The sequence below is a fragment of the Megachile rotundata genome, chromosome 5 (assembly GCF_050947335.1).
Source record: "Megachile rotundata isolate GNS110a chromosome 5, iyMegRotu1, whole genome shotgun sequence".
NCBI classification, from domain to species: domain Eukaryota; kingdom Metazoa; phylum Arthropoda; class Insecta; order Hymenoptera; family Megachilidae; genus Megachile; species Megachile rotundata.
In genome coordinates, this window is record NC_134987.1 from 8,372,126 (window position 1) to 8,397,923 (window position 25,798).

General features: G+C 38.1%; 3 protein-coding genes and 1 long non-coding RNA gene across 8 annotated transcripts in view; 1 reads left to right on the top strand and 3 right to left on the bottom strand.

Moving 5' to 3' along the window:
• Positions 1-5,896, top strand: part of LOC105663314 (putative protein FAM10A4) — a 19,178-nt gene extending 13,282 nt beyond the window's left edge. For both annotated transcript variants that reach the window (XM_012291358.2, XM_076531806.1), the window contains exons 4-5: positions 4,034-4,249; positions 4,365-5,896. In XM_012291358.2, coding sequence (XP_012146748.1) covers positions 4,034-4,249; positions 4,365-4,592 — 444 coding nt within the window. In that variant the 3' untranslated portion in view covers positions 4,593-5,896. The remainder of the gene's footprint in view (positions 1-4,033; positions 4,250-4,364) is intronic.
• On the bottom strand, positions 1,847-4,020 carry LOC143264462 (uncharacterized). 4 transcript variants are annotated; one of them, XR_013038192.1, is made up of 3 exons: positions 3,256-4,020; positions 2,563-3,167; positions 1,847-2,491 (listed from the first exon to the last, which is right to left on the bottom strand). It is a non-coding gene; the product is annotated as an uncharacterized LOC143264462 (long non-coding RNA). The 4 variants fall into 4 exon arrangements; XR_013038191.1 differs by having other exon boundaries at positions 2,563-3,051; positions 3,111-4,020; XR_013038193.1 differs by having other exon boundaries at positions 2,563-2,925; positions 3,023-4,020.
• On the bottom strand, positions 5,737-7,144 carry LOC143264461 (uncharacterized). The gene has a single exon (XM_076531808.1). It carries the CDS (start codon positions 7,142-7,144, stop codon positions 6,710-6,712), a length of 435 nt encoding a protein of 144 aa, XP_076387923.1. The 3' UTR covers positions 5,737-6,709.
• On the bottom strand, positions 7,134-24,830 carry LOC100883006 (proton channel OtopLc). The gene is made up of 9 exons (XM_076531805.1): positions 23,394-24,830; positions 12,143-12,371; positions 11,863-11,977; positions 9,392-9,617; positions 9,157-9,314; positions 8,624-8,840; positions 8,383-8,545; positions 7,462-8,325; positions 7,134-7,271 (listed from the first exon to the last, which is right to left on the bottom strand). Exons 1-8 carry the CDS (start codon positions 24,391-24,393, stop codon positions 7,494-7,496), a joined length of 2,940 nt encoding a protein of 979 aa, XP_076387920.1. The 5' UTR covers positions 24,394-24,830; the 3' UTR covers positions 7,134-7,271; positions 7,462-7,493.
• Positions 24,831-25,798: the final 968 nt, after the last annotated feature.

A 25,798-nucleotide genomic window follows, 5' to 3' on the forward strand; every position in this document is an offset into this window, starting at 1 on the left:
GCCGTGAACCGGATGTCCCCTTGGTTCGCTAATGGCTGGAATTAAAATTAAACTCTCGCGGGAGAGGGGATGGAAAATCGGGAGTGACTTTCAGAAGGTCGGAGACCGTTTCTAGACCACGTTTTCTTTTATGGGATTCTGTGGTTACTCGCTTGGTTGACTCCATCGTTTTCATCGCTTGCGATTGTCAATTCGGATCATTGTAAATGGAGGGAATAGACTTGTAGTTGTCGTGGAGTAATTATGTACTGATAAATTAGTAAGTTATGAACTAATAAAGTGGCAAGGTAGCTATGAACTAAGTGGTGAGGTAGTTATGAACTAATAAATTAATAAACTAGTGAACTAGTAAATCAGTAAACTAGATATGGAAAATTAATGGTAGCCATGTGGTAAATTAAGTATAAGTATTCTTCATGGTAAACTTGCCACATGTAAGATGTGTTACAATTGCAATTATTTAATTTTATGTTGATTTAGCTACTCGATACCATCAGTTACCTATGGTACCAACGTGGCATTGAATGTTGCACCTTCCATGATGAAAATAACCATATGCAGTATGTTACTATATGTACAGAGTGTTCCAACAGATCATATACACGTGTACATATTGTACTTATAAACATTTATATATCATATAAATTTATTACTTATACATTCAATATTAACAATTTAAAATGTGTACACGTACTTAAAGTACGCCCTATATCTTTGATATCCGATCGTTCATGAATACGTCACATCGATCAGAAATCGTGTAAGTTGAATAGCCTGTAGGGCCGAGTATTGTAACGAGACATCCGAACAACGAATACCTGGCTCGCCTTCAAATCATCGAAATCAACGTACGTCGATTAAACAATAAACCGTTTCTTTATTACTCGAAAGAAATAATTCGAAATAATCGAATGTTACCGTACGCGAGAACTCGGTGATGGATGCAACCAACGGAACGAATTTTTATCTTTTACAATCCGAAGATAGTGGCGGTTCGTAGAGTCGCAGTTTTAAAAATACCTCTTGGCGGCCCGGTTTTCTCGGGTTTGCAGGGTCTACCTGGCCGACAGACCGCAAAGACATTGACTAGCGATCGCACTAGGAGATCCTGCACACGACCTACCTTCCCACCTAGTCTTCAACCTCGTTTCTCGTTTCCCCACTCGTCACTTTTTTCATCTTCGACAAAACAAAATGTAGGAATGTGGAGATTTATGGACATAGAGGAGTATAGCGATTTAGGTATATAGGGGTTTTGGGGAGATAGAAGTTTAAGGACGTAGGAGTCGGGGATATAGGAAACTGGGGATGTAGAAATTGGGGGATAATCTAGAGATGTGGGTATTGGGGGATATAGGAATTTAAGGATATAGGTATTGGAGGATATAGGAATCTAGGGATGTAGGTGTTGGAGGATATAGCAATCTAGACACATAGGTATTGGGGAATATAGCAATCTGGGGATGTAGGGGTCGGGGATATAGCAATCTAGGGATGTAGGTGTTGGGGGATATAGCAATCTAGGGATGTAGGTATTGGGGAATATAGCAATCTAGACACATAGGTATTGGGGAATATAGCCATCTGGGGATGTAGGGGTCGGGGATATAGCAATCTAGGGATGTAGGTATTGGAAGATTTAGCAATTTAGGTATATAGGTATTGGGAGATACAGAAAACTAGAGATGTAGGGATCGGGGTTTGCAGTAACCTAAAAATACAGAAATCGGGGTTACAACAATCTAAGGACATAGGACTTCAACTATATCCCTCGGTGGTAATAAAATTTGAGAATGTAGAAATCCATAGAAGGATTTGATGGTGTAGAAATTAGAAACAAGAACAATCATATGCATTTCTTTTTATTCCAACAAAGATTAAGGACATCTAACGAATGTCACTGGTCAGGTTTAATATAGACAGTTATGAGAACCACGGTTATTCGGTTCTGAAAATAAATGAGTGATACGAGGACAAGGTCGCCATGGAAATCGCTGAAGACATCATTGAAAAGAATTTGTATACGTGTAGCTGTTGCTATTGAGCTGTACTGTTAACCGGAAGTGTATTGTTCTGTAGCAGTATGCATTGATTGTTTGGTTAAAACAATTTGAAACTTATACCATTGCTTGCAACTTGCATATTAGAAGCTTTATGAATATAGTCGTGCAAGCAAGAATGTTCGCATACGCAAAATGTTGCAGTTTTGTTTAGCAATTAAGTACATTGATAAGAATACATGAAACAATAGTCTGTCTCTGAATTACATAGCCCGTATCTCGATATTTTAATGGCTGCTGTAGCGGACCATTCAGTAAAAATAGTACTGTCAAACAAACATTTCTCAAACGATTCAGAAATACAATTCTCCAATGCTACTTAACATTTATTTTTACCTCAAAATTCTTTATTACGTTATTGAACGTTGTCAAACGCTATTCTCCAGATTTGAGTGAGTGCAAATAATTTGCTCTTAGATATCAGTGATATCCTAGTGAAAAATTTGAAAATTACTCAAAGTACTTTTTCATAATTTAGAATTTGTATGTATGATTGTTTTACCGTTTTAGAAATTAATATGGCGGGTATTGTGATACCACCGCACCCTCTCCCAACGTTCGCGTGAAGTAATATTAGCAAAATTCCAGCTGCCTCTTATCGCGAGCAAGCTTGTCTGCGAAGCGTGTAGCAAAGAGAAGAGATTCGCGGCGAAATGCGTGCGCTCGGACAGAGAGGAGCGTCGGGACGACGGGCGCCTTTATATTTAGAAGCCCGGGTCGCCGCCGTATAAGGTGGTGCTCCCTCGTGCAAAAGTTCTTGCGCTTGCTAGCTCTCTCCGCCGCTATCTCCCGTCGCTTCTTCTTGTCCTTTCTTCTTATCTGCAACATCTTATTCGCTGCACACGAGCACTTGACCTCCTCCTATCTTTTAAATACAACTTAACGTCATTTAGAAACATCAATACTTGCGATTATCTAATACAGCACTTCTGACACTTATTTGTATTATACTTCTCACATACCTCTTTGTATGCAGTACTTTTTACTCTTCCTAAACAAGAAAGTTCATATTAAACTTCTACTCGAATTTATATTTGTACATGCATGTACCTGCATATGATTTATTTTTGATGAAATTCATGTAAGCTCAATTTATCGTTGAGGCACCTGAAATTGATGTAGCAATAATATCTGTTCAAATGTCTTGATTATATCTACTAATTCGCATAATTAATTTTTTCTGTCGCTATCATACCTTCGCGTTGCTGCAAACTCGCAGCGTTCGTTGAAGTACGGAACTGCACGAAGACTTACGAACGAGCGCCCGCGAATATGAGCACCATTCGAATGATAGTTTTTAATTTATATAGTTTATAAATTTATATTAACACTTTAACCACCAATACTACTCATTAACTATTTTTTTTTAATTATTACATACTCAAAACTAAATAGAAATTCTACTATTGAATGATCCGAAAAATGTACATTTTATTATACGTAACGTAGGTACACATTTATACATTGTGTGCGCGGTTTAATTATATCAGGTGAATTTGATAGTTTCGGGTATTGTAGTACAATATTCAAGGAACTTGTCTCGTTAAATATTTAAAATGTAGAACGGACTGAAAATTGAATTGAGAGCTGAATCAAGAACTGAAAAGTGAGAGTATTGTGCATAATTATAATTATAGCATCACATGTTGCGTTCAAACCACGTATACTCAACAATTTTAATTTAATTCGATCGAATAAAATTCCCTATCGAAATTTCCCGATACTGTGAAAAGTACAACTCTTTGTACAGTATCAGGAATCTGTCCAAATACTAAATCATAATGACGTGAAACACGTCTGTCCAAGACACATTGTGACCTCATACGATTACAGGCTTATTATAGATCACGAAGCAGCCAAATTGGCCAGTAAACTTCGTTTATATAGAGAATCTTTTTTCCTGTTAATCTCATTTTATAACAAAGATTTCCGCTTCCGCCGTTCATATATTAATGTAACATTATCGGTTTCAGGCCCGAAGGATCGAGGAACACAAGAGGAAGAAAGAGCGTAAGGTGCAAGAGAAGTTGGAACGCGAAAAGCAGGAAAGAATAAGGAAAGCTCAAGAAAGCGCGAAGGCCTTCCAAGAAAATACGCGTACTTCACAAACTGATACGACTGGAACTGCTTCTGGAATGCCTGATTTCTGTAAATTCTTAGACGATGCTGAGGTTCTTCAAGCTCTTATGGTAATCTCTTCACTACCTTCTCATGAAATTTTGTTTAGAATTATGTGGTTCAATTTATAGTTTTATTCATGACAATATAGCGAGAGTCCACTTCTAATTGTTCTTAAATTTGCAGGATCCCGAAATAGCCGAGTTCTGTAAGGAGATTTCGTCGAATCCAGCATCGATCTTGAAGTACCAGAGCAATCCAAAGATTATGGCGTTCATCAACAAGATGGCTGGGAAATTTGGTGCTACAGGTGGCGGTGGTTTCCCGGGCATGCCCGGAGGAATGCCCAATTTCCCAAGTGCTGAAGGGGGTACACAACCAACCACCGAACAATCAGACGTTGGCCTTGATTGAATCATTGTTCGTCCATGAAATTTTTCCTCGTTTTATCCTCGTACGATATTCTCGCTAACTTTTTCTGACGCGATATTCTTTCACCGAGGAAAAGAATTGTAAACTGACGCATAGAAAAAATATCCTTATTCCTACGAGCTATATTTTGAAAAGAATTTATTAGATTTGAGATTGTTTCGAGAGAAAACAGAATCATATTACTATATAGAATAGGAATTCTTTATAATGTATCTTGAGGTGAGAATCATATTTTAAATATAAAATATTATACATATATTAATATTCGTGTTGCGTTAGATAAACCTTCAAATAAATTCTTCGTTGTTGATTAATGTGTTCCTTGGATTCTGTTTTGAAATTGTTCATTTCTGTTGTGTAGAGAGAATTTTTTTTTTTTACTGTTTTTGTGCTTTTAAGTAAGCTTTCACGTTTAGTTGTTTGTTGTATTAGATAGATCAGTGATGGGTAGATAAAGTATACGGCACGCGTAGTAATGTTTCCACACAAATATAGATCTTAAAAGTCTATAAATTAAAGATTCTACCATTTTTTCACTGGAAAATTCACTGCCCATCGATACCTGCAAGAACATATCGCTTGCAAGTGCCTTTCAAGAGTGCATTTGTCCATCACTGGAATAACTAATAGCAAGATTTATTTTTATTGCACCGTTGTGTAATATGTGTGATTTCTTTTTAATTTTATTTCGTATATACAACTTTACTGATTGGTTAACTACCAATGTGATAAAGTCAGTTTCTCGAAGGAAAGTTTTATTGTTTTTTTAAGTTTTCTTATTCAACGCTAGATTCAGCATCACGTTATTAGGTTAAGCGTTTTACGTACATATTGTAAACGTTTTGTCCAATTCGCCTCGATCGAGATATTGTATTCTTAACATGTTAAAGATCTTCAAACAATATTTCAATGCTGAAAAGAATTACGTATGAATGAAATTAGTTGTTAATATCAAATGATTAATGATTGTTAATTTTAAACAGCACGGAAAATATAAATTGTATATATTTGTAGAGTGATACAGCATGTTTTTGACGGATTAGGTGCCATGAATGATACATGTTGCTTTTCGCTTAATTATATTTAGTAAAAAATATATTATGTGTTAAAGAAAGTATTCGATTCGTAACGAGAAAAGTTTTATTATAATTTCATGAACATCGAATGGATAATATTAGTTGGGCATCCAACAAACAATACATCGCTTTTAATGTACTTGTCGAAAGCATAAACTACCATACGATGTACCGTGATTTCAATAAATACATCATATAGTTCTGTATAAATATCAGCAGTTCTTATTCACCACAGAACAATCGTAATAAATATATACAAAAAATAGTATTGTTCGTTTAACGATGATCACATAGTTCTGCTTTAAAAGAACAAAAAAAAAATTAAAAAAGACGGAGCTGCATCGTTGTGTCTCTTATATCCAACGACTTAAAGAGTAACGCAACCTTGATGGCTAATAGTTAACGCACTATCTGCATGACTTGCACAATAAATAAATTCCTACGTGTAACTTTCTTACAAACGATAATATTGCACGTAAAATGATAAAAAAGGTACTGTACTCTTAGGGATAATTGTTACGTTTTGATACTCGCAGAATTATTCTAGTAACAACTACCTGCCTCCACAAAACTCAACGATTCTCTTCTTACATTTTTTACTTACATCCCGATTTTCAATCTTTATGAAACAATCGCTGTGACTAAGCTATAACTGACCACGGATTGATATAAAAATAATGACTCACCATATTGGAGTGACTCTGGAAAATACAGTTACATATAATATTCATCTATTACAGGTACATACGGTGATATACCGTGGCGTGATCTAACGTCTGGCGACCTAATAGATCAAATTCGTTGTTTATAGTAGATGAACTCCTTAAACTGGGGAATCAGGGATTTGAAAATTCTATAAGTTTTATATTACAATTGACTCGAATTGAATAATTTGACTCCATTCCACCCCGTTACGTTTGAAAAGTGAAAAGCGTATAACAAAACGATCAACTCGTCCAAATGTTCGAAAGAAATACGTGCTCAACGTCGAATCGTTCTAACGACCCACGTCATTTTAGCGTGCTACGTTCTTCTGATTTTGAGCATGTGCAAGTTCGGATGCCATGGCACTTTCCTGAATGTCGACGTTTTCGTCTCGTCAGCTGATAGAACCTCCTTGTCAGCCTCGGCTACCGGTGTCTCCACCAATCTCAGTCCAGTGATACCGGTGTCGTAGCTAAAAATTCTACGATGTCGTTTCACTTCTTGATCACCGGTGTTCCAATTTCGTATGCCCGGATCACTGACCACGCGTCGGTGCCTCTTCTGATGACGACGATGATGATGATGGTGATGATGATGATGATGATGATGATGACGATGCAACTTTCTTCTGGACGGTTGTACGGTGTGCTCCAAGTTCAGCGGATCCACAGGCACTGACGTAATGCGAAACAAAGAGTTCGGGTCGAAATAGAGCCGATTGTCGACGAAAGGAACGAAATGCACCGAATTCATTGTCCACAAATTCGGGCTGAATAATCTCTTTGGGGATCTCTGGATCGTGGGGGACCATTCGTTGTCCTGGTCCAGATTAATCGTCAGCTTTCTGTGGCAATAGGAGCGGTGCGATCTCGGCTGCAATCTGAAAAACATTAACACAAAATAGATATAAATCATTTCACTATATTTGCTAAATTGTTGTATATAAATGACCGATTTCACTATTTAAGATCAGGAATCGTACTACCATGCATTAAATCACAGTGCATTCACACCCGGCCCACAGGGTATCGAGCCAAGTTATAACTTTCACAAGAAGTATGAATACAAACCTAGAGGAACATGGGTGCAGCGTTCTGTGTCGTCAGTTGAGCGGATGCTCTCCTCTTGGCATTCTATAACACTTGTTCCATGCTTCCAAGAGTAAAACGCAGCTGTGGAATCGATAGAAGATCAGTAACGGCAGTCCGACCCTGGATATGACTCCCCAGGCAAGCACTCCGAAGAATCTCAACTGCAGTTCTTGCGAGATCCAATTCTGCGTAATCACCGTGTCGAAGGCCCACAGGACGGAGTTGCTGAACAGCAGGAAAGTGATCACTTGCCTGGCCGGTTTCTCTAGTATCTGGAAATCGGTTATGCAAGATCTCTTCGACGCCTCTGCTATCAGAGTACTCTGAGCGAAACACTGAACCAGTTGCAGTATGGACGCGATGAGCAGCATGATATGTCTCCCGCGAGTCTCGTACTCGTCGTCCAGGAGAACCAGCGAACAAGCACAAACCACGATCGTGAAAATGGAGTACAATTGCACCCCGAACAAGGCCACGTTCGATAACAAACTGTCCAACGCTGCCGGTGCTCTGCTCACTACGGACATCTGACGAATTTGAACGAGACCGCTGGCAGTCATCAAAGTACTCAGAGTTAAAATACTCGTCAAGGTGCCGCAGGTCAACCAGGACAACGTGGCAGAAGGAAAGTGTTCGTCTTCTCTGACGACCAGGAAGATCAGTATCACCACTATGACAGCAACCATGCAGAGTATGCCCAGAAATAAACCTTTGCTGGAACCGTCGCAGCCCACTTTGGTGTGACTAGCCACATCCTTGCTACCGTGGAACTTCTGCTTGTGCATCAACCGACTCTTACCCACATTCTGACCCATCACGAAAGTCACGGCAGCAGCGATCAAACTGAAATTAAACAATGTTACAAGAGTTCTCAGAGTTACTGAAATAATTCACATTTACCTGAACTGCACGATAAACGGGTAAAGAAATGGCATACTCGATGTCCACAACTGACCCAGAGTGTTGGTGTTTAAGCATTCTTGTAAGGCGATCACTTGAGAGATCTGCTCGTTCGAAATCGGTTGATACGGTTGGTATATTTCTTTCTCGTTTGAGGGATGTTCTGAAAAAATGATAATATAATTTTATCCTTCACATCAGAGTATCTGATATTTTAGGTGAAGCTAGTGATAAGACAAACCTATCAAATCTCGAGTATGTCTGATCAGCGACTCTGGAAAGCCTCGAAGATTCAACGGAGTCACAGAGTTGTGCAAACCACGTTGCGCCAGATGAACGAAGTATGTCCATTCTTGAGCGGAGTCCCAGATCACTAACCGAACCCAAACCGCGATGTTCGTCGCAGCCAGGTGAATGAACCCGAACCTCGCTGCTAGTCCAAATCTTTCTACTAGCACCTGTAATTGGAACATTACCATTGTTGTCATCTATACCTTCCTCTTCAACAAAGTTTTTAATAATTTCAGGTCGTATATACTTAAATATATACTTAACACTGCTTCACAACAAACTGTGATTATACAATTGTTCGAGTGTTTTATATGAAATGTTCCAGGTCATCACAAAGATATATCATAGACTAAGAAATGTTCTTTCATTTTATAACGATAGATCTTATATCTCATAAGTCTCATGCATGTCTTTGGTCAGGTTATTCTTCAAGACGTTCAAATACAATTTTAAAGAATTATTCATCCAGTTTTTATAACTCACCTGTGAATTTACGAACAGAAAGTGCATCTGCAAGAACGTGAAAAGTCCATGAAGCACCGGATGCACGAAAACCACGTCGCTCAAGCATTCAGCGCCTTGCATCATCGAGTGCATCGCCATTTCCAAACCATTGAATACGAGTGTTGCCAAACCGAATACTGAACAAACGTTGTTTTTCAATACCGTTTTTTCACTCCCATAACGGAAATCTAGTGTGCTGCTTTTAGAAACTTACGGAGCGCTCCGACACGAATGTAAAAACTCGTCGGTGCTGTTCTAGATCGCGAGATGTGAGCACGTTTCAACGAGCCGAACCTGGTTAAGGATGCACCACCGAGTTCAGCGTCGTCGACGCCAGCTGCACCGGTACCGAGACTTCCACAACTGTCCACTAACACCCAAATATAGATACTGATGATCACCGCTATGCTTCCAACGTACAGGTACATCAGGAACACTCCCTGCAATGGAGAACAATTGCAACGAATATGTAACTCAAGAATTTGGAAATTTTTTCATTTTGAAAAGTTATCAAAGATGTTTTTTAAATACAATTTAAAAACAAAGGTCTCGATTTGCAATCGATAAAGAGCCATAATATTTGGGAAATGCTTAACACGTTCCGTGCCATGTATACCACTGGTGGTACACGTTAAATTTGATCTTCAGCCCAACCTAACCATCAAGTTAGATCAGCATCATGTTAGGCTACCATTACGTTAGGTCACTATCAGGTTGGGTCACCATCAGGTTAGGTCAGCATCAAGTTAGGTCAGCATTAGGTTAGGTCAGCATCAGGTTAGGGCACCATTAGGTTAGGTCAGCATCAAGTTAGATCAGCATTAGATTAGGTCAGCATTAGGTTAGATCAGCATTAGGTTAGATCAGCATTAGGTTAAGTCAACATTAGGTTAGGTCAGCATTGGGTTAGGTCAGTATCAATGAAATTATTGTGTGATAATATATCAATTTTTATTGAAAATATCAAATGGCCTGAACGACAAGTCAGGTAAAAATGGCTTGGCACGGAACGTGTTAACGAGTTCGCGTTGGTACTCGAGTGCGCTAGATGCCTGAATTAGCTCGCGAATCGCAGCTTTGATTCTTGAAATTACGGTTACCGTGACCCAACAGCATCTCGATTCAAGTTGATCCATACATAATTACATGTGCCGTTGGAAAGGAAACGATCGGAATACCGCCAGCTGTTCGCTTTTCTTACCTTTTAATGCTCTTTCACGGTCAACGTTGATATATCTCTGTGTTTCAACGCATAATGGTAATTACGGTTGCGACCATATGACACTTAATGGAACGATTCCTAACGATTGAGGAATTTACGCGGTAAACAATTTAGGTGTCCAATAAATAACGAATTAGCTTTTTAATAGCACAGAATTGCCAATTTCATGCAAATTACGGTGTAAAATTATGGTCGCGAATTTGGAACTTTCAGAAATATGAAGACTTCAGAATTAAACAATTTGATAATAGAAATATTTAAGAAAACTTCGATATTTTGGATAATTCTATGAAAAAGTTAAGCAAGTCGAAATTTAAAGATTTTGTAATAAAAATTTTTAAGAAAACTTCGATACTTTGAATAATTCTGTGAAAAAGTTAAAAGTCTTGAATTCTTGAAAATTGGAAAATTAAGAGCTTATAAAATTCAGGAAGTTTTTAATTCAAAGCGAGTGTACATTAATATTCGCCTTTTACAACAGTTAGATTGCACACCTGTGAATCATACCGTTATACACTATGGAGATTCCGAAAAAAATTTACAACGAAACGCTCGTAAAGTTCACAGAGCGAAAAAGAAAATGAATTTTTCACCCGACGTCGAACGGATATGCACGCGAAAGTTAAAGTGCACGTGCAATGCGCCAGCATTTTGTTTAACTGATTATGATAACCGTTTCTCGAGTGCACGATGAAATATTACCGAACGTGCAACACCATTTTACGAGACATCCTCTCTACTATAATATTCAACGTTTTACGGATCAAACACCTTTTGGCGCCTAGTTTTTGTCCCTGAGATAGGAACGAGCATATTGCGAACTTTTCAAACTCGGCAAATATGTCTTTGATGAATCAGCGAATTGAATTTCTTACTTGTTTTTGTTGACGGTAATGTACTGTGAAAAGTGTGGACAAATTCAATTTCCGGTTTGATAGACAATACAGAGTTGTACATATTTTATGTGTACTTATTATAGCGATCAAAGTTTATTTAAAAATTAACGGCTTGTTCATAAATATTTGTGAAATTTATTATTTTTGTAACGTAGATTAATTTTTAGTATTTAATACTGTATAACGGATGATAGTTTTGTTTTTATTGCAACCGGGTCATAGCAATCAGATGTACAATTCTAATTTTATAGTTTATAATTAAGGTATAATTTACACCTTTATAATTCAAGAAGCAAACACATTTTAGCTTGCAATATTTCTCGAAGGAATATTCTTGAAATGTGCTTGAATAGAAATCTTATAACATTCTGTTTATTGCTATCCGTTATCGACTTCACACATGTTCAATGTCGAAGGTCACAGTCAAGGATACTGCATTTTTGTTGTATTTCTAATCAAGAATGACTATGACCTTAAAAGGATGCAAGATAATTTTGACAACCGCTTTTCTAATAATACAATTACTGAAAACTTACTAAAAAATCTATTTACTAAAAATAAACTTACTTGAAGACTGAGTAGAGGAACAGGCGTGTCCATGACCTCGGCCAAACACAGAGCAATCATCAGCACGATGACAAGCTGACCGTAAACGTTCGATAAAACGATCCATAGTTGCGAACTGCAAAAGATATAAAAATGTACTTTGAACATGATGCATACGCAATAAAAATCAAGCATTTCTCCCTGCAAGCAAATTGCACCGTTTCTCGAAAGAGTTACGATTTAATTATTACTCCAGCATGTTGCATAAATCATGCATCCGTTCGATAACCCAAATTCTTACAAGGGTTCGGAGTGGTCCAACAGATCGTTTGTGGAGCGTGTCCTGGATAAAAACCTGGAGACCAAAGACCTGGAAGGAACCGAGGTCCTCGTCATCTCGACGGTTGTAGCCTCGTTTTCGGGGTTCCTCTCGCCCCTGTTAGGAGCACCTCCAGGTGCACCCTCCACTGTGCCACCCGTTGTGCTGCCCATCTCGTTCAGGCTGTCCTTGTCGTTCTGTTCATTGCTGGCTGCAACACGTTTACAATGATTTAATTATAAACACCGTTTTTGTTGAACCAGTGATTGAAACTAGTAATTGAGTCAGGGTGAAACTGTCTCAAGTCAACAGACTACTTCAAGGTAACAACCCTGAAGTTCATCCTGAACATCTTGTTAAAGAATCTTAACTTTAAAATTGAGATTCTTAAAGTATAAGTTAAATTGTCGTAAATATTACCTTTTGTGATACTTCGTCTTTTTAAATTTAAAAAAAAATTCATTACTTCACTTTTAGACATGTTAATAAAAATAGCAGTAGACAAGTGTTACCCACATTAACTCATCCAGAAGACAATTATATAATGTTGTAAATTTACAGTATTGTATCAGTATGGAACTGAAAGACAATGCTACAGATGACCTTGACAATGATCTTGAAATATAATATTTACACAGATTATTGTGAAAAGTCATTGTATAACATTGTAAACTTGTAGAGCTTGTATCGGTGTGGAACTGAAAGACAATGCTACAAATGACCTTGACAGTGATCTTGAAATATAATATTTACACAGATTATTGTGAAAAGTCATTGTATAACATTGTAAACTTGTAGAGCTTGTATCGGTGTGGAACTGAAAGACAATGCTACAGATGACCTTGACAATGATCTTGAAATATAATATTTACACAGATTATTGTGAAAAGTCATTGTATAACATTGTAAACTTGTAGAGCTTGTATCGGTGTGGAACTGAAAGACAATGCTACAAATGACCTTGACAGTGATCTTGAAATATAATATAATTTGCACAGACGTGAAAAGTCATTGAATAAATTATATATTATAATATTGGTGCTGAATAAAGGGAAAGTTAAACAATATATGTGAACTTGTATTGGTAAGAAATAAAAATTACAAAGAAAACAAACCGGTTGCTGGAATCGTTCATGTTAATTAACTCCACTCTCTTTGGCCTTTTGGGTCAGTAGAGTGACACGCGTAACTTTCGCTGGAGGAATTCGTCCGTAAATTCGGTACAGAGATTTCGATAATTTATCGGCGGTTTTAACGGAACAAGATCATAAAGCGTTTGATTATAACGAACAATATAGGAGAAAACTGATGTAGCAAAATTTAGAAAACGAGATTATCACGGACCAAACGTATAATAACGTCGTTAAAAATTACGCGAATTGAAAGATGATACTGTTACCCCTCGATTAGCACGTTCTATGAATTATAGGCCAGTTTCTATGAATTATACGCCAGCGAAGAGTATTTTCATTTTTCTATTTCGCAACAAAAGGATCATGTATCGAATAAATGATATAATTAACGATAGCACGCCGAGCGTGTAATTAATTCCAGGGAAACTTGCATTATGCGATTTCGAGATAGCTAATTCATATACTTGGATGTTTCAGTCGATTAAATAAACTCGATGAAATAATTCGAAATTAGTTAACAGAGAGTCCATGGGTGAAAAGACGATTTAATAGAATGACGCACAGAAAACGAGATTAATCGTCCGACTTTCCTTTCGTTACAATATTTATGAAACAGTGTCTAGAAATCGGTACTCTATCACCGATCGACGTGAAAGGCTAATCTTAAACCCATTCAAATTGTTCGAAGATTCTTGCAACGATATTAGAGACGATTCCGATGCCTGTCTGCATCGGACGTGTCTGAAATCCATGAAATGAAAAACGATCTACGGTGACTTCTGCCGGGGAAGGGTCGTCCGTGATCACGATGAAATGATGAAACGTGCATGCACGGCTATCGAGCAGTGACCGATTTCGAACTGTTGACTTTCTTCAAAGGGCGATATCCCGTTAGCCGTATCATCGTTTTGTAACTGTCGGAGGCTACAATGTTAATTGCAAAATCAATAGCGGTTATTGATACGCCATATGGAATATGAATTAGTGGCAGACGTACAGGGAGTACAGGAGGTCTGTAGGGAGTTGCAGAAATTCTGATCAAAAAACGGAGATATGGAAAAAAGGTCGTACCGTTAAACGTCTGCTCGAGAGATATATGTTATGAGAATTTGGAAATTTGCGGATTTGGAGATTTTGGGGTAGGAATTTTAGGATTTAGAGATTTGGGATTCGAGGATTTGACGATTTTTAGATTTGGGGATTTGGGGAGATTGAAATTTTGGAATTTGGGGATTTAGGTATCTAGAGATTTGGTAATCTAGAGATTTGGGAATCTAGGGATTTGGGGATATAGGCATTTGGAGATTTAGAGATTTGGGGATCTAGAGATTCGGGGATCTAGAGATTTGGGGATCTAGAGATTTGGGGATCTATGGATTCGGGGATCTAGAGATTTGGGGACCTAGAGATTTGGTAATCTGGAGATTTGGGAATCTAGGGATTTGGGGATATAAGCATTTGGAGATTTAGAGATTTGGGAATCTAGAAATTTGGTGATCTAGAGATTTGGGGATCTAGAGATTCGGGGATCTAGGGATTTGGTGATCTAGAGATTTGGGAATCTAGAGATTTGGGGATCTAGGGATTTGGTGATCTAGCGATTTGGGGATCTAGGGATTTGGAGATCTAGGGCGCTAAGGATCTAGGGACCCAAGGATCTAGGAATCCATAGACCTAGGAATTTAGGGATTATCAAATTTCGAAATTTGGGATTTGGAAGTTCTGTAGATTATTAATTTGAGAATCTTGACACTTGTTATCTAAAGATCTAGAGATTTTACAAATTGAGGTATCCAGAAATGTAAGGATCTAGGAATCTAGAAAAGTATAGAAATATATAGAAGAGATAGAAGATATGTAAATTTAAAAATTTGCAACCTTCAACATGTACAGTAACAAATTAGCTATCTTAAAAAATTTAGAAATCCACTTAGAAAGCTATCTAAATTAATATAATACAAAGTAGAAAATCATTCATATATCAGTAAAATCGTTAATGTTCCTTTGACATTTTTGCTACAACAACCGGAAAAACTCTCAACCACAATTTTAGCAATAATCGTCCATTAAGTACAAACAAGCGCATAAAATTAATCGTAATAAATCGTGCGAAATGTGCAGCCGTCAGAGTGTTAAATGGAGGTGGGAACCAAATATATTGCAAGTAAATGTGAAATTTCCGATCCGGTTGGTTCGAAATTAGGTCGACGAATTTGAGCTGTTGCGGTTTACCGTGAAGTACGGTCCATCATTACGTCGTCAGAGAGTTGCAAAAAAAAAGACGAGGTAGAAACTCGTCTGTCAGCTGGCAGAGGGATTCGAGAAATTCACGTTCTTCCTGTAGAGTGGATGCAAAAAGATCAATCGCTCGGACGTTTATTTCTGACCGTGACAATAAATCATGCGATCGATCGGTATTTGCCCTTTTCGGATTGTTTCTTACGATTCTTTGATCCACGGAAATTCTCATTCTCTAAAATATTATATGATTCTGTAAAAAGTTTGCAAAATTATTTTGATTTTTAAGCTTTAAATTCACATGGAGAAGTTCCTTTTTATGATACTTTTATGTCGTCGAATTGTGTCCGACTTTCTACATTTCGAAATCAGGTATTATTATATTTGGTAATCAGCCATTTTATATCGAAGACATAAATCAAATGTTTAGACAGTCATTTTCACGAAACTTTAAGCTTTGAATTAACATATAAGTGTAATTTTATGGTACTTTTATATTATCAGATTGTGCTGGACTTTCTACGAAATCATTTAATGTGCAATAACCTAGGTTATGCGCCCATTTTGTAGTAAAACTCGCACGAGAAGCTATGGAGGGCATGTGGGTAGTCAATCAAATCATTTATGAAGAATAGAAATGATCAGTTATTGTTTAGCGAATGAAATCACAGGGTATAAATGTACACAGTTTTATGCACTTCTTAGGGGTGAATTTCGAGTGGCTTTCAAAAGTGAATTAAATACGCATGCGTCGAATAGGAGCGGCAGATTTGTTTTCTAATTTGTGGATTTAATTCTAGAATGTACCTGAATACGTGTTGTACAAATAAAAATAGTTCTTATATCTTGCAAACACAATTACCACCTAAACCACATTATCAGAGTTGCTATATGTATTAATCATTATAATTGTATTGTTATACACAATCCCCATATAAGCACACCTAAATTATTTTCACTGCTATCACAAATAAAAAAATTAATAACGTAAGTTATGTATAGTACTTCTTCTATTTTAAATAGCAATGGAAATAATTTAAAGTAGAACGCGCTGTAACGATCTCTATAAAGAACAAGTAAGATCTCTATTCATAAAGAACATAAAAATTACATATGAACGTTAGAAGTTTACCTCTGCGATTTCTGTCAAAGTAGAAGTATCCTCCAGTCTGACCAAGCTACCGTATTCTCGTACTTCAAAAATAGTACCTCCAGAAAACCAGTTGTAAGCTGGTGTCGCTACTAACACATGTTATCAGTGATATACGCACACATGGTCCGTATTAGAACACCCAAAACAACATCCATGGCGAGTAAACGTTTGAGCGAAGAAACAGCCACGATTTCGAAGAGACAGCAAAGAAGAAACGTTCCAGGCACTATCGTGAAACAGAATGGCAAAGTAACCCAGAATCATGCAACGCAGACCATCATCGATCGAATGAGACACATGATGGTGGTAATGGTGATGGTGGTGGTGGACACCATGATGCGCATGATTATGTCGATGATGATGGACATCACCACTATGACCACGATGATGATGATGATGTTTCTTCTAGCCTCGTTTTCATACGGCGACAAAAGTGCTAGATCGTGCCGCTTACGTTGCTTTTATTTTCATGAAATTTTCTGAGAATTGGAAAACGACCTAGATGCGTCTACATTTTTTAAATATTTGATACATATATATTTTTACACATTATATTGTAAATATTCACGAGCTTTCCAAGCTCCCGAATTCTCAGGTCCTCAAATTCTCAAGCTCCCAAATTCCCAAGTTTCCAAATTCCCAAGTTTCCAAATTCCCAAGCTTCCGAATTCCCAAGTTTCCGAATTCTCAAGCTCCCGAATTCCCAAGTTTCCGAATTCCCAAGCTCCCGAATTCCCAAGTTTCCAAATTCCCAAGCTCCCGAATTTCCAAGTCCCCAAATTCCCACATCCCCAAATTCCCAAATTCCCAAGTTCCCAAGTTGCCAAATTCCCAAGCTCCCGAATTCCAAAGCTCCCGAATTCCCAAGTTTCCAAATTCCCAAGCTCCCGAATTTCCAAGTCCCCAAATTCCCAAGTCTCCAAATTCCCACATCCCCAAATTCCCAAGCTCCCAAATTCCCAAGTTTCCAAATTCCCAAGCTCCCGAATTCCCAAGTTTACAAATTCCCAAGTCCCCAAATTCCCAAGTCTCCAAATTCCCACATCCCCAAATTCCCAAGCTCCCAAATTCCCAAGTTTCCAAATTCCCAAGCTCCCGAATTCCCAAGTTTCCAAATTCCCAAGCTCCCGAATTCCCAAGTTTCCAAATTCCCAAGCTCCCGAATTCCCAAGTCCCCAAATTCCCAAGTCTCCAAATTCTCACATCCCCAAATTCCCAAGCTCCCAAATTCCCAAGTCCCCAAATTCCCAAGTCTCCAAATTTCCACATCCTCAAATTTCCATATTTCCGAATTCTGAAATCTCTAAAGTATCGAATCACAGAAGCTGTGTTCATGAAAATAGGTGACCATCAATAAACGTCCCAACCTAACATTTCTCGTCTCCAACCACGGCAATATAACGAGAGTCAACTGAACTACGAGTGACACAGTGCATAAATAACATAGTTTGAAACGCGTTCATACAAAACGCTGTGCACACGACCATGCATCAGCATACTTAATACATCACCATAAATTAAAAATTTGCTATTCAAGCAGAAATTTCCCATTTTGTAAAAACGCTTGTCAACACGCATGTTAGCCATCAAACCGAGGGAATTTATACGTTGACGATGTACGCATCCCAATTATAATGCTATTAATCGTTCCTCCCGTAGAGCGTGGCTAAGTAATTAGATGACTTATTACGGCATTATTAGGTATGCGAGTCGTGGCATTCTACCAGAACCCCCTGACAAACGAGCGAAAAAATACGTCGCGACCATCTGTCACATGAATTATCGTTGCTGCTCAACTCACGCTAATATATCTGCACGCTAATTTTTCAACGTAGATGATACATCTTAGTAACGTGTTAAGGGTACATCGCATGATTCTGGAAAATTGATGGGGACAAAGTTATTTGCATGAAACATAACTTCATATGCGAGTTGAGTTGCGTTAATCATACTCGGGTCAGTCCTTTGAAGATTAACACCGTGGATAATTAATGTTTTATACATAAACGGTTAATCATGTGAATGAGAAAAGACTCAGAGGGTTATAGCAGAGGGTAGGATTTTTTATATTCCTTGCGAATTATACAATTTATGTTAATTTCAAAAAACTTAATATTTGTAGATATTCAAATTTCTAAATTTTCAAATAAAGTTTTATCATCGCTAACTTTAAGATTAGAGCATAACCACCTATTTATATATCTTTACCATTAAAAACATCGTGATGCATATCTTTTAAAATATCCTAATTACAGTACACGAGCAGCAAGTAATAAAAAGCTGCTATCGCTCTTAAATGTTTAAACACGTAATTTATTTTGTAAAAACTAGCTCTCTTTTCTAACATGTCTGGTAACCACAGGAAACATCATATCTTTAAATGAATTTTATCGGATTACGTGATTCCTTAATGAATAAAGTGTGCTCTTGCACGGCTGCATACTTCTTTTTTCATTTCTCTTGATACTTCACCCATGCGAAACTAATCGGCTCTTTTTACGGCACATAAAACTAAGCGGCTCCGTTACCGCCGCGGAAAATGACCAACCTCTTCTAATTAGATTATTATTTTTTTCAATTAACCTTAAGAATCTTACCGAACTTGGATTTCATTCAACGAAACTATATTTGTTCAGTAACGTTCTATAACACACTAAAATAATTGTTAGACGATTATTTGATAGATTATTGAGCAGTCACTTATTGGACAGTCACTTATTGAACAGTCACTTATCGGGCAGTCACGCATTGGACGGTCACTTATCGGACAGCCACCTGATAATTATTTAACACAGTTAACAGAGATAACTTGTTAATATATAATAACGACAGAGTTGACTAGTTAGGCAGTTGCTATTAATTGAATGTTTTAAAAATGCAAGTACGTGTACCGTGTTTCTTGGCAAACAGAATTTTTATGGCACTGTGACATATTGGAAATGGACATGACAGGGAATCATGCCACCATATGGACAGCGAGAACTTGAACAGAATCGCACGTAACGTTTACTGTGATATTAAACGATAGTTCAACAGATACTGTACGGTATTACCGAGATGCATCGCGTGTCAAATGCCAAGTGTTTAACTGCACTTTAAACGACAATTAACGGGTAGAAAACAGACGCTGAGCGTGGCACGAGATAGGATTTTTTGTTTCTTCGACAAGCGTGGATAAACTTGTTCGCGAAGCTTTATCTCTGCTCATCGTTGTATCCATGAAGCGTTTATTATGGCTTGGAAACGGTACGTGATATTAGATTGAACGGTACGTTAAAACGTTGATGATAAAAATTGATGGGAACATTCGAACGGCAAAAAATGCACCGTAAGACGAAGATTTATAGCCGTAACATGAGGAAGGTACACTTCGCGAAGTATGCAATTAAAGAACGAATACGTAACAATTAATGGAAGCCGAGAGACATACAATCTATAATTTATCTCGATTATCGGTGTATGCCAAAGAAAATGGAAAAATATTTGTATAAACATCGGTACATGTTTTAATTTAATGTCAAATAATCTACAATATACCGTGCATTAGTAACCATCACGCAGGTAAGATTGCTGCGCAAAAAACACGAAGTGCATGACTTAGAAATTCTGTGTTAAATAATTCATTTGTATTCTTGTTCAACGATGTGTTTAACGATGCAACGGTAGCAAACAGCCTTAAATCAAACCGAAAAAAAATTCTGCTGCAGGTTATTTCCGTGAAAATTTTACTTTCAGTCTTGCAGAAGAATTTCTCTTTAAAATTATTGCGTAGGTATTTGGAAACAGTAGAAGATAATTGCATTAAACATAGGAAAGTTCATACATTTTTTTTTTTTTTTTCGAAAATTAGAAATGACGTGCCATCTTGCTTATACGACTATGCTGAAGATATTGTTGACAACGCTAATGCATTTAGATTCGTACAGATTTAATATTCGCTTGTTAATATTTCTGAGCACAAAAAGTATTAACAGTATCAATTATAAACAATGTCAAAATGATAGTGAATCATTAATAACTAATCTTTAACCAAGCCACTAAATGATCACTGACTCTGATCGCTATGCTAATTACATTAATTGCTGACTGCTCTAATTGCCAACTACTAATCTCCGACTAATCGTTAATTGGTATCAGTTAGCACTGTAAACAATACTCAATATTGCATATCGGTAATAAAATCACTCTTAACAAAATCACTAACAATTCGAAAGAAGTTTACTAATTCTTACGTCGCCAATGTATCAGTACCTCGTAATTGCAAAACAACGATAAAGTAATTAGCGTCTACGTTAATTAACGGTTGGCTAATATGTAACAATAGCAAAAATTAAAACACATCGCAGCTTAACGAAGAGCTCCATCTAAGTGGAATGATTAATGACCTCGCTGATGAATAGCTATGAAACGAAGTGCGAAGTGGAACGAGAAAGTAAAGGGTCTTCGAAGACAAAACACGTCGATCGATTCATACGGCGGATTCAAAAGTCCGACGACTTTTCTCCACTTTCTTTTCCATGAAACGAAATGCGCGTCGTTCAGTTTTGCGTCATTAACGATATAAACGACACAGAAAGACATTTGCCCGTCATGCGAGATCGTGATCGCGATCCGTGACCCAAATCCGCCGGTGAATCTCGATTTTTACAAACGGATGCCACAAAGATTCTCGAACGTGTTTTACACGCGTTTACATGCATATCATTTTCCTTCGAGCAACCATGAAAGTCGCGTGCTTGGTTATTCATCGAAACGCCAACTGTTATCTTATTTTAGTTTCTACAAATAAATGTCTTGACGAAGAAAGTTTTAATTTCAGAATACTTTTATTATTAATTCAAATGTCAATCTCAGTGCACGGTTTTCATTACGAGCGAAAATATTTTCTTACACTATTTTTCTGTAGCTGCATTGTTTGTAACTTTCAGAACAATGTGTGTATTAATTATTTATAGAGATTTAGAAAGTTGGAAATTTGTGGGGTTTGAGAGTTTAAGAATTTGTAAATTTTGAAATCAAAAGCTTCCTAAAAGAAAATTGAAAGGTCGGAAACTTGACAAATTTTTAATACAAAATGGCTCCTGTCAATCGCCAAAACTATTATTAACATGAAAGAGGAGTTTCTTGCTTCGTCTCCAACGATACCGAGATTCTTCCGCGTTGAAATTTGATGGATGATAATGACAGAGGAAGCAGTTATCGCACTCTTTTTCACGAAGAAATTCATCAAGAGTCATTTCCAGAGATCCATGATAGGACGTTTATGCCGTGAAAGAGAGGAAACAAAACGAATAGCACAAAAACAGCGAAAGTCGAGACAGCTATTTACAATTCATTGCAACTGGCTGTGATAAAAAGTAATTGAGCTGTGAGATTCACAGGAGCTGTTTGACGTATCCATGAATACGATCTCAAGTTTAACGACGATAATTGTAGCGCAACATTATACGATTATGATCTTTAAATGGCTAGTGAAGTGTACCTTTCTACGTACGTACATAATTGCTCGATTATGGGTTTAATAGGATCATGTCGAGTTAATTTTAGAGGTTTTCGCTGCGATTGCGAAGTGCCAGTCATTGATGTCTACCGAGTCATCGTTATTAAGTCGGGGAATAAGTACATGCACGGGATAATTACATGTGCCTTGAGGTATAGTATTTCAACGAGAGTATTTAAATAAAATGATTTCCATGAGTACCAGGTGACACCGAGTGGTACTTGAGAAAGTGGGGATCTGTAGATTTGAAATTTGGAGTGTTCACAATTTTTAATATTTGGAAATTTAAGAATTTGAGGATCTGGAAATTTAAGAATCTGGAGTTGTAAAAATTAGTTAATTTAAAAATCTGAAAATTTGAAATTGAAAATCTTAAGAGGTAAATATTAAAAAATTAAAAATTTGAGAATTGAAAATTTGAAAGCTAAATATTAAATAATTGAATAATAATAAACTTGTAGTGTTCAAAGTTGAGAAACTGTAACCATAAATTTTCTAAATAATAGATCTATGTTTCTGAAACCCTAATGTCCGGATGTACAAAAATTAAGCGAATAATTAAATTAAGGAGGGCAGTAGGTGTCCACACCTTCATCCTAAATCCCAATGAACAGCCTGCCAACCAATTACAATACCGTTACGTGATGAAACGAATTAGATATTAGTACAGCTGCGAGAACAGACTGCACGCGAATATTGGTCAGCCGACTAATAAAGACACGTCGCACGTATCGAGACAAAGACTACACCACGTCGCATCTACCGCTAGACTGCTTTTTTTCGTAGGATACCGTACGACGACTAACGAGCAACTTGCATACAAATTCGACATGTTTTAATAAACGAAACCGTGTCGAGTGTAAATGTACCCGAGCAATATTCGTATCAAATGGCTTGACGCTTTATCGCTAATTACACTTTGCACTTAACATTACGCTACCATAATTTCTTGCATTAAAAAAAATATGATAGAAAGTATTGAAGATCGTTGAAAAAGTTTGAAGTGAAGCTTTCGTAGGCTTTTAAATAAATGCAATAATTTTTAAGATATACAAGCTATTACTATATTAGTGCATTTATAATTTATAATGCAAATTTCCAAATCTGCAAATATATCCGATATTTTTCCCATATAGAAGTTCCCACATATCCGAACCTCATAAATCAAGAAGTCATAACTCTCAGACAGAAAGAAAACCAATTCCTCACCCTTCTTCTCTTTCACCGAAGAAGTAGAAGCTGTCGAAGCTTCATCGGGCACATCCACCGCTCGTTCTTCTTTACCAGTGACAATTTCGTTCAACCCCTTCGATTCCTCCTTGGCTACCTCCTCTTTACTGCACTCTACAGTGCTCTGATCATCCACATGTTTCCACTCGGTTTCCTTGTTATCGTCCACGGTAAAATCCTCGAGACCAGGAATGTCCCGAATGTCAGGGACCAAGGTCTCCTCGTCGTCATCCCTTATCCTCCATTTTGCTCTCTGACGATGTTCCGTGACATTCTCTCGCGCGGCGATTTCGCTCACAGAATCAACTACCTCTTCTACGAGTTCCTCCTCCTGGAGCATGTACTCTCTCTTCTCGTTGGGATTCTGATAAACTCGATAGGGTCCTACGAGACCCACCACTCCTCGAGGCATCGAAATGGCCCGTTTCCAGTCGCCTTGCTCAAACTCTTCAGGACGATTCATTTCGGTAAACAATCGCCGAGGTTCCGGTAGCTGTTTCGAGGCTATCTGCAGCCACTTCCGCAACTCCTCCTGTCGCGAACAAGGTCGTCGATCCTCTTCGGGTCGTTCCTTGACGGGTTGAAGTTTCCTCTCGAGAAAACCCGTTTCAGGCAACTGAACCTTCTTCGGCTTCCTCACCACGCTGTACAGTGGGTCCTCATCTTCGACTTCGAGTGTTATCGACTCCACAGGCGTTACTTTGTTTCTTTGGTCAGTCCTCGAATCGTTTTCTCGCGGTTTATCGCTCTTCACCGCGCTGATCACCACCACGTTTCTTTTCACACCGTGGTTGAGTAAACTGGTGGATGGCACGGGCTCGTCGGTGTCGAGGACGCTGTAAATCGGCTCGCGAGTAGCCGTCTGGATCCACCTCGGACGGTTCTTCCGCTTCCCGGAGGATCGAAGCTTCGCAGGGTCAACCGTAGGTGTTTTTCGTTCTGCGTTTGCGACGGGAATGTCCGTCAGTTCGGCCACCATGGTCAGATGCGTCGATTACTGGGTGATTGGGTTCGCCGGATGTCACGATCAGATCGTGACGGACATGTCTGAAGAGTTCGGGCCCTAGGAGCTATTTGGGCGCGACACGAACGTGTCAGTATTTAAACGCACTCGCGATTCGTCTACAAATTTTCCTATCTTCCAAAATAAGATTCAAATCGTTGCAAGATCGTTCACCATATGTTAGAATGACTTCTAGATTCACAGACAATTCTGCGAGTAAAACTGATCGCGAAACGTATATCTGATTATCACTTTGCTTGTCAATTAAACCGATGTTTCCAAGTTTCGTGAACGGGTGCACCCGATCAACCACAAAAGGCAAATGTCGTTTCTTGGCTTCAGTTTTACCAGAAACAATTCTTCGTCGACGTGGAGGTGGCTGGAGGTCGATCGTATGGATCTGGCTCTCGTTCGTGACCAGGATGACGAAAAAGGTTTCACATCCTTCGTGGCAACGATAGCTTTTACCTTTTCCATCATCTGGGACACGATTTTCCGTCGGATCGTTGACGCAATGCCTCCTTAATCGTCCTGTTCATTATACCTTCAGAATTGCTTTCTGTTTCTTACAACAGAAGCTTCTTACATTTCTAACTATCTGTGATATAACGTGAAGACCACGTTCAATAATCATTTAATAATTTTTAACGATGAATGTAATAAACTGATATTTTAAAGGAAATTCCACTAGTGCTACAATTTGTAAAAATTTTATTAAGAATTCCAGTGAAATGTCAAAGAGAGTCATAATGAATTGAATGCGCTTTGTGCATTGTCTCCGTTGAATCGATCGATTTGTGGGACACCTTATGCAACCGGTAGTTCGCGATGATACGTGAGTTTCTACAAAGACTGACGTTTATCAATTTTTCTAGCGGTATATTATGTACGTCCAGCTATTTACGGGCCAGCAAACTCGCCTAAAGCTAAACGTGGAAGAATCTGCCGTTGTAACATCGGTGTAGCGAGCCAACAACGATTATCGAGCAGAATGCTTCGACCTCTAACACCTGTTGGAGACGCGTCTTTTTCACTCGAGGCTGTTTCTTGAGAATAAAGGGCTTCGAAGTTGCACTCGCAAGATTGCGGTCTTCTCACGCGAGAGAGAAGCACGCTTTACGATGCCCGTTCTCCAAAGTTAACGGTCCTTCGCTGTACGCAATTTTCCGATGACAACAGTTGGTCACCCACGGTGAAACAACTCCTGTATGCGTATGTCAAACGGTCTTCAAGATGCATCGATAATGAAACTGCGACTAATCTTGATGTTTGATTAGAGTTATAAAACATGTTGCGTAAAGTGGACAGAAAGCGTGAGACGAACGTTGTGAAACATTTGATGTTACAGTAAATATGAATTTAAAATGGTTACGAATTTAAC